The 13300-nt window shown below is 36.6% G+C and overlaps 1 protein-coding gene across 5 annotated transcripts in view; it reads left to right on the top strand.

Moving 5' to 3' along the window:
* Nucleotides 1–13300, top strand: part of MAPK8 (mitogen-activated protein kinase 8) — a 90302-nt gene that overhangs the window by 61698 nt on the left and 15304 nt on the right. For all 5 annotated transcript variants that reach the window (XM_072971161.1, XM_072971163.1, XM_072971162.1 and 2 more), the window contains exons 4-6: nt 4088–4146; nt 4232–4370; nt 12347–12512. In XM_072971161.1, the coding sequence (XP_072827262.1) occupies nt 4088–4146; nt 4232–4370; nt 12347–12512 (364 nt within the window). The remainder of the gene's footprint in view (nt 1–4087; nt 4147–4231; nt 4371–12346; nt 12513–13300) is intronic.

Raw genomic sequence — 13300 nt, 5'->3', positions numbered from 1 at the left:
TCTCTGATTGCATATAACACAATTTACCACATTTTGAGAGCTAGTTATGTGCAAGCCTCCATGTATTGCAGTTGTTAGGTTAGCCCCTAAGGGGAAGCATTCATGGAAGTTAAGGATTAGACTACTCATTTGGGGAGATTACAGTATTATTTTGAAGACAGAATAAATACGGAAAGAGTTAAACATCAAATGTAATAAAGCAGTAAAAGTAATTGTCAAATTATGGCAAATGGAAAAAAGTGCTGAGATTTAAGGAGAGAGAAGATTGCTCAATCAGTGATGGGAAAGAAGGTGTGTCAGCCATTCTACATGGGAACCAGGCATGTTGCTTGTCAGGGTTTTACTGGTGGCTCCTGCTCTGGAATAGAAGTGCTTGTGCCTTGTTTTGTGGCGATAATGGTGGCATTCCCTTGGTTTTATACTAGGGTGATGGCCAGTGACACCCTCCTCCTGAGCTTGGGCGAGTGACTTCAAAGAAAGATGATTCTATCACCTAAATAGAGGCCTTGGAAAGCTTGTTTCACATGATTAACCCTCTAGTGTGGGTGTCGCAAATTTATCTAGGCAATACCCTTGGCACCTAGAAGAGTGCTGGCACAGAATAGGTGCTCAGAACATACTTATTCAGTGAATTGTTCAGTGAATGAATGTGAAGCTAGAGATAGGGAAAAGAAGAATGGTAATGGGATTTTTCCCCCATTCCCTGATGGATGGATGTTTCTGTAATGTCTTGGCTGTTCAACAATTTCATGTTTTGCTCAAATCATCTCTTCGTTGGTCTAAACATCTCTGGTTTTTCCCATTCTCTCTTTTTTTAAAAATTCTGGTAAAATACACATAAGATAAAACTTACTGTCTACCATTTTTAAGTGTACAGTTCAGGGGTACTAAGTACATTCATATTGTACATTTTCCACTCTTTTCATAGATGGTTTTGAATTTCCTTTTCAACTTGGTCACTTATTTCTGAATGCACTTGGCTCTGTCACCTAGTACACAGTACTGCATGTCTGATTGAATCCTCTGAGAGGGACTGAGGCATATCATCTCTTCTTAAGTGTGGACATTGTAATCCTGTTTGGAAATCAGGTCATCATTTGACTCACATTATCTCAGCAAGTTATTCTTTGTCACAGACCTACTAACAGGTCTTTCCCATTCATTTTGTTTGTTTTGTTTTAGATAATAAGTATTAGTACTTTCTATATCTTCCTATTCAGTTTCACATGTGAATTTTGGCTCCTCTTACTGGGTGGACTGTTGGGGATCGCTTTCTTCTTCTTTGTTCTGATTTTTCACTTGTTCGCTTCACTTACCAGTTTTGCTCAGGATGCCTGCATAATAGTTGGATTAATTCATTAGCAACTTTTGGGTATACCGCAAAAAAGTACATGTCTAACTATAACAATTACCCAGATCTCCCCAATTCCTCAACCTGTTCACAAGGATATTGTTACTAGTGACATTTTCAAAAATGCCTTTTTGAAATCTTTGTTGTATCTGGTTGCATTTCCCTGATCTACTGCTGCTATTCTTTGTTGTTATTGTTTTGTTGTTATTTTTATTCACAGAAGTAATAAACAAATAAAATTTTACATGTTTCTAGTAATTTTTACTTCTTTCAAAGTAGTCATATACCACCCACTTAATCAGTCCTTGACTTTTGTTGATGTAAGTCTATGATTGATGTAATTTTCTTGATTACATAATTAATGTAATTGCTGAAGCTGTCCATTTTAATCTTTTTTAATAACAGCTTTATTGAGATACAATTCACATACCATACAACTAACCTGTTTAATGTGTAGAGTTCAGTGGTTTTTAGTATATTCACTGATATGTGTGACTGTTGCCACAGTCAGTTCTAGAACATTTTCATCACCTCAAAGGAAGCCCCATTCCTTTAGCTCTCATTCCCCCATCTCCCATCCCCCTCAGCTCTAAGCAACCACTCATCTCCTTTCTGTGTCTAAATGGCTTTCATCTTTAACACCTCTCTTCTACTCTGGGATTTCCCAGATGTTAATGAGAACGGTTTTAGTATTTCTCCAAGTGTCAAGGTATATGTATCCAGTTCATCTTGTTAGAAGAGAGGAATTCATTTCAAGCAACTAAATACTTACTATCACTTCCTCTGTCTTAAACAAATTTGTTTAAAACCTCTCTGATCTGAAATTTTTTTCCAATTTATTCACTGAACAAATACTTGAATGCCTCTAAAGCAAAGCTTTATGCTTAAATCAGTAACCTAGATTCTGCCCACATGAAGTGTATACCTAGAAAAGCATTCCCATTCCTAAGTATAATTGTCAACAGACATTTCAGAAATGTGTGTCAGATATTTTCCTATATGCTGGAATTGTAAAGGGGAATAAGACACAATTCTTTCTGACAAGGGTTTTGGTGTGGTTGGGATGAGGCTGTTGTGAAAGTGAAACTATGCTATAGTGTGTTAAATGCCATAATAACATACAAGATATTGTGGGGACAAAGTAGAATATTCAGCTCTGTCGAGGACTAGTGGGTTGTCAGACTCTCCAAAGAGGCCTATCTTGAAGGTTTAGTAGTTAGAGTTTAGTAGGTAAATAACAAACATAGGGAATAGTATGTTTAAAGGCCTTTGTGTTTTTTTTTTTTTAAACAGTATTCTTTAAACTGATTTAGTATGGATAAAGTATCAAGTTTAGTAGAGGGCTCAGCAGGAGATGAAGTGGGTTGCTGTCCTGTCGTGGAGGGCTTTGAATGTACTGCAAGAGGGGGTTGTAATTTTTGTTGTTATTAGCATCAAGTTTTTGAGAAGGTGAGTAATACTATCAGGTCTTTTCATTACCGTATATTATAGGCAGTAAAATGGTAGCTGGATTTGTAGAAAATCGTTGTTAGGGAACTAAGTGTTAGAAGTTATTATAGCATGAACAGCCTAGATGAAATGTTAGAATCCTCAACATGTGTAGTTAGCACAGGGAGTGAAAAGAAGAGGCTGAAGTTCAAACTGCCAGTAAAGTGGGCAACATCCTTTTAAATATTTATTATGGTGCAAATATTGAAAAAATGTCAAAAAAAGACTTTGAACCTTCTATTGTAAAAGAAAAGGCACTCTGGAAAAGTAAGGGATTTGGGTAGGAATGATAATGAGTTCAATTTTATATTATTTTGTGAGACATCACGTGAAGTATCAAGGAAAATCTAAGACTCATAAGCTAAAAAAGGACTTTTACTGCCTACTTACAAGTTATCCACATAGAGATGTTTGGAGAAAAAAACATACATAGTATCACCCAGGAACAGGATACAGATAGAGAAAGGAGGAGGATTAAGACAGAATAGTAGGAAAGATGAACTAGTGGAATAGACTGGAAATGAGGAAAACTGGGGAAGTGCAGTATTAATGAAAAACCAGCAGGCAAAAGGGCTGAGATTATTTAGAAATACTGAGTTGGATAAGAGCTGGCAGAAGGTATTTCAGATTTGCTTACAAATTATAGAGGATTATATAATGTAGGTCCTTGATAATTGAGTGTTCATAAATGGAATAGATTTTGTGAGGCTCTTCTGTTGATATAGTTTGTGTGTGTGTGTCTGTGTGTGTTTTAAGACTATTTTTTAAAAAGCAGTTTTAGGTTCACAGCAGAACTGAGAGGATATCCCGTGTACCCTCTGCCCCCATACATGTATAGCTTCTTCATTACTGACATCCCCAACAGAGTGGTACATTTGTTATAGTCAGTGAACCTACATTAACACATCCATGTCACCAGAATCCATAATTTACGTTAGGATTCACTCTTGAGGTTTTACATTCTTGGGTTAGGCAAATGTATAGTGACATATTTCTACCATTATAGTATCATTCAGAGTACTTTCACTGCCCTAAAGATCCTCTGTGCTCTGCTTCCCTCCCTGCCCCCAACTCCTGGCCATAAAGTTGTAATATATAAAATAAAAAAGATTGCTTGAGCTTAGAACCTAAGACTAGAAAATTTTTACACTGAGGGCAGCTTTTTTTTCTTAATCTATGTATTTGCAGTTCCTCTAAAAAAATTATTAAGCAATTTCTGATTTTTTTATTTCTCTGCTTTTACCACAGATAATTGGCCTGTTGAATGTTTTTACACCACAGAAGTCCCTAGAAGAATTTCAAGATGTGTAAGTGTGACAGTTAAAATTTTGTTAGTATATTACTCTCTGATTGTTACTGTGTACTTTAGCTGTCGTCTTTTTTCCCATGAAGTTACATAGTCATGGAGCTCATGGATGCAAATCTTTGTCAAGTGATTCAAATGGAACTAGATCATGAAAGAATGTCCTACCTTCTTTACCAGATGCTGTGTGGAATCAAGCACCTTCACTCTGCTGGAATTATTCATCGGGTTAGTAGAAAAAATTATCATATTCTCTTTTTGATCATTGAAGTGAAATTCATGTAAACGTAAAATTATTCATCTTAAAGTGTTCAATTCAGTGATATTTAGTATATTCACAACATTGTGCAACCACCACTAATAGCAAATTTCAAAGTGTATTTATTGCCCCAGAAGAAAACCTCCTACCCATCGAGCAGTCACTCCTCGTGTCCCTCTCACCCCAACCCCTGGCATCATGCCAGTCTGCTTTCTGTGTCCATGGAGTTGCCTCTCCTGGATATTTCACAGAAGTGGAATCATATAATATATGACCTTTTCTGTCTGATTTCTTTAAGAGCATAGTGTTTTCAAGTTCATCCATGCTGAAGCATGTATTAATAGTTCATTGCTTTTTATGACTGATTAATACTCTTTTGTATGTATTTGTCACATTTTCTTTATCCATTCATCCATTTATGGACATTTGGGTTATTTCCACCTTTTAGCTTTTGTGGATAGTGCTCTTTTGAGTATCTACCTAGGAATGGAATTGATGGCTCATATTTAACTTTCTGAGGAACCACCAAATTGTCTTCTACAATGTCTACACCATTTTACATTCCTAGCAACAATGCACAAAAAGTTCCAATTTCCTCAAATCTTTGCTAATACTTACTGTCTTTTTTCCTTCTAGCCATCCTAGTTGAGTATGAAGTAGTATCTTGTGGTTTTTTGACTTGCGTTTCTCTAATGACATTAAATATCTTTTCATGTTTGTTGGCCATTTATGTATCTTCTTGGGACAATGTGTGTTCAAGCCCTTGGCCCCATTTTTTAATTTGTTGTTTGTCTTTTTGTTGTTGAGTTCTTTGTATATTCTGGTTACTAGATCTTAATCAGATATGTAATTTGTAAATGTTTTCTCCTATTTTATATGTTGTTTTTTCAGTTTCTTGATCTCTTTTGATGCAATACTGCTTTTAATTTTTATGAAAATCAGTTTATTTTTTCTTTGATTGCATGTGCCTTTAATGTCATATGTAAGAATCCATTGTCAAATCCAAGGTCATTAAGATTTATCCTTAATTTTTCTTCTAAGAAGTTTATAGTTTTATCTCTTAAGTGTAGGTCTTTGACCCATTTTGAATTAATTTTTGTGTATGGTGTGAGATAAGGTGCCAACTTCATTCTTTTGTTTATAGAAATCCAGTTGTCCCAGCACCATTTATTAAAGAGACAGTTGTTTTCTAATTGAATGCTCTTGGCACCCCTCTTGAAATTCAATTGGCCATAGACATGTGGTTTTACCTCTAGACTCTTAGTTCCCTATTCCATTGGCCTTTGTGTCCATGCTTATATCAGTACCACATTATTTTGATTATTATAGCTTTGTAGTAAATTTTGAAATGGGGAAATGTGAGCCCACCACTTTAGTCTTTCTCAATATCATTTTGACTACTCAGAGCCCTTTGTGATTCCATATGAGTTTGAGTGATTAGCTTTTCCATTTCTGAAGAAAAGGCCACTGGAATTTTTAATAAGAATTTCATTGACTCTGTAAATTGCTTGGGTAGTTTTGCCATGTTAACTATATTTAGTATCCCAACTAATGAACACAGGATGTCTTTCTATTTACATAGGTTGTGTGAGTCTGTTTGGGGTGTCATAACAGAATACCACAGACTGGGTGTCTTAAACAACATAAATTTATTTTCTCACAGTTTTGGAGGTTAGAGGTCCAGGATCAAGGTGCCTGTAAATTCATTTTCTGCTGAGAAGACCTCTCTTCCTGGCTTGGAGATAGCTGCCTTCTTGCTGTGTCCTCACATGCCCTTTCCTCTGTGCATGCAGGGAGAGAGTGAGTTCTGGTGTCTCTCTTTTTGTAAGGGCACCAGTTCTTTTGTATTGGAGCCCCACCCTTATGATCTCATTTAACCTTAATTATCTCCGTAAGGACCCTGTTTCCAAATACAGTCACATTAGGGGTTAGGGCTTCAACATTTGCTCTGGGGTGTGGGGTGGGGGTATGCAATGCAGTCTACAACAGATCTTTAGTTTCTTTCAGCAATGTTTTGTAGTGTTTAGTGTGTACGTCTTTTCACCTCCTTAGTTAAAATCTTCTCCTAGGTGTTTTATTCTTTTGGAAGGTATTATAAGTGGAATTGTTTTCTTAATTTCCTTTTCAGATTGTTCGTTTCTGTTGTATAGAAACAGAACAGATTTGTGTGTGTTGATCTCATATCCTGCACCTCTGCTCAGTTTATCCTATTAGGGTTTGTTTTTTGTTTTGTTTTTTTCCCTACAGTTTTCTCTATATATGATCACATCATCTGCACAATAGTTTTATTTCTTCCTTTCCAATTTGGGTGCCTTTTGTTGTTGCTTTGGTTTTTTGGGGTTTTTTTGTTTGTTTGTTTTTTGCCTAGTTTTTCTGGCTAGAACTTGAAGTAAAATGTTGAATAGAAGTGGCAAAGGTGAGCATCTTTGTTTTATTCTTAATCTTAAGGGGAAGGCTTTCAGTTTTCACCATTAAGTATGATATTACCTATGGGGTTTCATAAATGCTGTTTAACTGTTTGAGTAAGTTCCCTTTTGCATCGGAGTTAATCACATTGTACAGTTAGAGGGCACAAACCCCACAAGACTACCCTCACTTCAGACTAGCTGGCTGCAAATTTGGGGTCCCCACAACCACTCTCAGATTCGGTGATCACTAGAATGATTCACAGAACTCCAAAAAGCACTACACTTAAAAGTTTTTTTAAGCAGAAAGATACAAATTAAAGCCAACTGAAGAAGGAGGTGCTTAGGGCAGAATGTGGGAGACATCACGGAGAATTCAGTCATTCATCCTTTTTCTCCCAGCCACAAAGTATGAAAATGCATGCAGAGTATTGCCAACAAGGAAAGCTCACTCCAGAGTTTTCCTTGCTGCTCAATCACATGCTGCCTGCCTGGCTAACCTTTAGTCTCCAACCCTCCCTAAGGTTCACACTAATACCTTTAGTCTCCTATTTCTCCAGAAGTTGGAACTAACATGTGTCCCAACGCCCCAGTCATAAATCACACTGTTAGACTGTCCTGTGACAAAAACCCCCTGGCAAATAAAGTCACTGCTGTCAGTCAGGACATTCCACTGGCTTAGAGATCAGCTGTAGCTGAGGGCAAATACCATACCTCTCTTTACATAGGATTAATTTTTCACCACATACGTTCTATACCTGGTTTAAGAGTTTTTATCTTGAAAAGGTGTTGGATTTTGTCAGATGCATTTCTGCATCAGTTGAGATGATCATATATTTGTTTTTCCTTGGTTCAATTAATGTGGTACATTACATTGGTTAATTTTTGTGTATTGAGCCTCCCTTGCATTCCTGGGGTAAGTCCTGCTAGGTCATAGTGTGTAATCCTTTTGATATGTTGTTGGAATTGTTTTGCTCCTATTTTGTTGCAGATTTTTTGCATCTGTGTTCATATGTGATATTGGCCTATGTGATTAGGCCCTGAATCTTATCTCTGCAAGGAATACTCTCTTTTCTCTGTGATACCTTCTCCACCCTGTGGAGAGTCTTTTCTACCAGCCTTCTTGAATATGTATCAAGTGAGTATTGGAAATGTGTTCTCATTGAGGGCTGCACAGCTTTTTCAGCTTCCTATCTATAAAAGATTGGGGGCCCTAGTGTCATTTAAGGCAGTCCTTAACCTGGACACTAGTGACATTTCGGATGAATAATTCTTTCTTTTGAGGTGCTTTCCTATTATACATTGTAGAATGTTTGGCAGCATTCCTGGCCTCTACCCACTAGAAGCCAGTAGTACTCCCCAATTATGACAACCAAAAATGTCTTTAGACATTACCAGATACCCTCTGGGAACAAAACTGCCCTGGTTTAAGAACCATTGTTTTAAGGCTAGAATTTTTTTTTTAATACTACAACTCTCTTAGAAACTTAGGAGGCTTCTTATCTTTTTCATTACAGTTCTTTTCAGAGCACATCTGTTAGCTCACTGGCTCTATATTCTTGGACTCCATGTCTACCTTTATGTTTTTTTAAGCCTCTGTTGGCAAGTCTGAAATATTTCCATCAGCTTAAAGAGTTTACAGGTCTTTTTACCTCAAAGGCTTTCAGAATTGCTGTGTGAAAATAATGCATTAAAAACAAATCCAAGATATCAGTGACTTAAAACATTTATTGCTTGCTTAGGGGTCTGCAGTTTGGCTGTGTGGCACTGCTGCAGGTCACGGAGTCAGGTTCAGGGTTTGATTCATGTTCAGGTTTCAGCATCCAGGCTGAAGGAGTGCCTTCCTGAGGCACATCCATTTCTCACAGTGAAAGAAGGGCAAGAGCCATGCTAAATCAGTCAGGCACATGTAAAACTTCTCTTCAGCTTTTGTGAACACCACATTGCCTCACAGTCCATTGGCCAAAATTAGTCTAGGCCCATCAATAAGGTGAAGAAGTATATAAGTTGGGAAGAGGAGATATTTGCTGAACAATCCACCATTATTTTTTTTAAAAGATATAGTAACATTTAATTCTCCAGAATGACAAAGCCCTGAAATTCTGGATTCTCTGTTCCTTTTATTTCTTCTTGTAGAGTGGCCAATTCTTTTTAAATGTTTTAATTTTTATTTTATTTTTTAATCTGTGTACTGGCTTATTTAAGTGATTTACTTTCCATTTGTGATTGTCTCTTTCTTGTGGATTCTTGCTTCTTTTCTATTTGTAGATGACTTTTCAATATTTCTTTTAGGATTAGTTTAGTAGTGCTGTATTCTTAGTTTTTGTTTGTTCAAGAAATTCTTTATCTCTCCTATTCTCAATGATAATCTTGCTGGGTAGAGTATCCTAGGTTGCAGGTTTTTCCTTTCAGGACTTTGAATATATCTTGTAAAGTGGCCACTTCTTTGATATGCACACCAGTAGCCACCTACACACACTATTAAAGTTTTGCTTTTCAATCTCTTCTTCTAGAGCAGGGGTCAGCAAACTTTTTCTGTAAAGGTAAGGCCAGATAGTATATATCCTAGGTTTTGCTGATGGTAAGCTACAGTCTCTGTTGTAGCTTCTCAACTTTATGACAGTAACACAAAAATAGCCATAGGCAGTAGGTAATGAGTGAGTGTGACTGTGTTCCAATAAAACTTTCTTCACAAAAACAAGCAGGCATTAATTTGCCAACCCCTGTTCTAGAGCTTCTGGTTATTGTAGATGACAGTGTCATGAATATAATGAATGTATTGCCATTCTATAACCTGGATCACCTTTCCAGCCTTTGAACTGCTACTCAACTGCTAAGCTATGATCCTTCGTTTATAATTGTAATACCCCACTCCTGGTATCAATTTCAGTGTCAGAATAATATAAAGGAAGACATTCTTCTGTGTCTCCTTTATTCTCACACTAATGCCATAATGCTTCTGACACCATATGTGTGATAGTTTTTCCCACACCAAACAGTTCTCAGATTCTCTGGACACCAGCTGGGTATCTTATAATTTTACTCAGTTCTAACACTATCTACCTGGAGATAGCATTAGATGCTGCAGGTTAAAGGCTCAGTCCCACAAGACTGCCCCCACTTCAGATTCCAGTCACAATCCCAGGTTGTTACCTATGCTCCTGGTCTACTGTCTGTAATTTGGAGGTTCCCACAACTGCCTCCTCATGTTTACTTAATTTGCTAGGGTGGCTAACGGAACTCAGGAAAACATCTACTTACTAGATTACTGGTTTATTACAAAGGGCCTAACTCAGGAATAGCCATATGGAGGGATGCATAAGGCAAAGTATGTAGGAAGGTGCATGGAGCTTCCAAGCCTTCTCTGGGTACATCACTCTCCCAGCCACCTCCAAGTGTTTCTCTCCATTTGTTTACCAGAAGTTCTCTGTACCATTCCTTTGGGGGTTTTATGGAGGCTTCAATTACATAGGCTTGATTGATTAAATATTGGGCCATTGGTGATTGAATTCTATTTCTAGCCCCTTTTCCCTCCCAGGAGGTCTGTGGGGTGGGGCTGAAAGAGCCAACCCTCTAATTACTTTGTTGGTTCCCGGGAAGCCAGTCTCATCCTTTCACACTTTCCAGAAGACACCCCATTAACATAAACTCTGGTGTAGTTGAAAGGTACTTCTTATGCACTCCTTTCACCTTTATTGCTCTTGTCACTTGGAAAATTCCAAGAGTTCTAAGGCCTCTGTGCCACTAATTGGGACAAAGACCATATCTACTTTTCTGATTATAAATTACAGTATCACAAGTAGGCCAAGGTAACAAACACTGAATTCTCAATGACTTAACACAACTAAGATCTCTTTCCCACACTGCATGTCCAGCACAGGTCTTGGTGAGGTGAAGACTGCTTTACATAGATGCTCAGCAATTCACTATCTGGAATATTACTCATCACCAGAGCAGGGCAAGAAACAAAAAGATGTTATGCACTGGCCGTTCTGTTCCTTGTTCCCACTCACATTCATTGACTAGAATTAATCACAATTGGGCTGGAAAAATGTGGGAGCAAAGGTGAAATATTGAGTTAGTCCACTACCTCTGCCACACACATTCACACAAGTTCAGTTCTTCTTCACAAATATGGATAGCAGTGCTACTAGCATCTGTAGAGAGATACATGTTGATATGCAAAAATGGATCTCAGATGACACTCTTTGAGGCATTTTTTGAGTTTCTTTTTCTTAACAAAAAATACTTGTTTTTTAAAAATTGTGTTTTGTTCTTAATTTTTCCAGAATAAAAGTGTTTAAGGTTGGAACCTTATTCCTAGACTAGAATGCAGTAGTATGAAGAGCCATTAATCAATAACCAACATGGTAGACATTAAAGTAGTATCAAAGTTTGTAATACTTATTTTTGAATGTGCAGTGTTACTTTGCTGAGACATTGTATTTTGGAAACAGTGGCAGCATATTTATAGGATAGCAATAATGAAAATTTTCATCTTATCTCAATAAGCCTGTTGATATCTATTTTTAATTTGATAAAATATTTAGAGGACACATCTTCTAAACCCATCCATGATTGCCTATCAGAATATGTTACAGACAACATACCTGCCTTTCTGGATTATAGACATTACAAAAGTAACCATTATCTTTCAGGTCTGCTTTCTTTTCTATTGTATTAGTCACTGGTATTCAATGTATGTGGGTGTACGCTTGCTTTCTTTGGTCTCTTAGTTCATAATAGGATTTATGGGAGCTAACAGGCAAGATAGGTTGAACTTGAAGCCATGAGTGTTTATGCTGCTGCCTTTTAATGATCATAGCACAGAATTCCTTAATTAATTAATTCAGTGTATTGGAATCAGGTGGGAAGTTCTTCACAAAGACATTGTAGTATCAATAGCAAGTAATTTTATGGATTAGTGGCACCAAGACAATGGTGTCCTAACTCTAAGGTCAGTCAAAAATTTTATGAACTAATTTGTATGACTTTGGGTGGCAAATCAGTGATAGAAAGACTGATAATGACTATTTCAGTCCTTTAGAGTTGAACATCTACTGATTTGAAAGATCAAATGACATTTGCTTTGGTTGACAGAATGGCCCATTGTTGATGTATAGTATCTGTATAAAGCTTATTGTGACTTTAAAATGAGATTTTTTAAAAGTTGGTAATTTAGTATACAAACGAATATAAACACTAACTTAAGATTCTTTCTTTTACCATAGTAGTTCTTATGTGAGCTTTGAGATGTCTTTCCTAATCACTTTTACTCTACTTAATTTCTAGCTAATCATAATTTCTAGCAAATAAAACATTACTAACTTCTCTAAGAACTGTATGTATTCATAAATTTAAAATGCCATCAAGCTCATTTCTCAAATTTGCCTGTTATAATGAATCTGTGCAGTGATAACAAGTACAGTGAGAAAAATGAACAATTAACGTGAATTGTTTCACAAGTGATCTTATAACTTGTGGACTGCAAAGTATTTGTTTATATCATAGCAGTAATTTTTTTATTTTTATTTTTGAAGGACTTAAAGCCCAGTAATATAGTAGTAAAATCAGACTGCACTTTGAAGATTCTTGACTTTGGACTGGCCAGGACTGCAGGAACTAGTTTTATGATGACACCTTACGTAGTGACTCGCTACTACAGAGCACCTGAGGTCATCCTAGGGATGGGCTACAAAGAAAACGGTCAGCAAACGCTATTTCCTTGAATAATGTTCTGGTTTATTTGCTTCTGTTTTTCAGGTTTCTTATGTAAATACTTAAAATGAAGTGCATAGTTTTAAATGTGTATCGCTGTTAGAAACATTTATCAACTACAACTACAAGTAACTACAAATTCTGTCATAAATGTTTGAAAAAACTTGGGGGCCCCTGTTTATTTAAACACAAATACATAACCATCAACACTACCATTGGGTAAAGAATTTGTTGCCGTGGCCCCTGTAACAGAACATATGCCATTTGCTTGCCTGTAACTTGAAAATGAGCATTCTAACATGGGCTCAAGGAAGTATATAGTGGACCGTTAGTTTACCTTCAGTAATCTTAGTTTGCGTTAGTGATATTTGCACACATTTCCAACCCCGTGACACAAAAGTTAATAGCAGTAGCGCTTAGTGCAAACTTTAATAAGAGTTACAACAAGGCCATTCTGCAAAGCTGATGGATAACTGATGTAAAGAGACCTTTCGGAGGGTCACTTTCACTGTTTCATCAAAGCCCTTATGTCCAGCCTTAAAGAAGTGGCATAAATATGTGTGAATATAGTCAATTATATATATCAGCACTAGAATCAAGGTTGAAGGAAGTTATTAGGCATGTAGTTCATGAATTTTAAAAAATTGTATACATATACATACATATATTTATACTTAAGAAATTTTGTTGAATCTCAGTCATTTAGGGGATGAATAAGTTTATACAGGATTTTATTGACTTAAACCATAACTTTTTTAATATGGTAATTTAATCTG

Source organism: Vicugna pacos, chromosome 11, assembly GCF_048564905.1.
Source record: "Vicugna pacos chromosome 11, VicPac4, whole genome shotgun sequence".
NCBI classification, from domain to species: domain Eukaryota; kingdom Metazoa; phylum Chordata; class Mammalia; order Artiodactyla; family Camelidae; genus Vicugna; species Vicugna pacos.
Note: the sequence above shows the minus strand (reverse complement) of the source record. Positions and strands in the feature narration are given on the sequence as shown.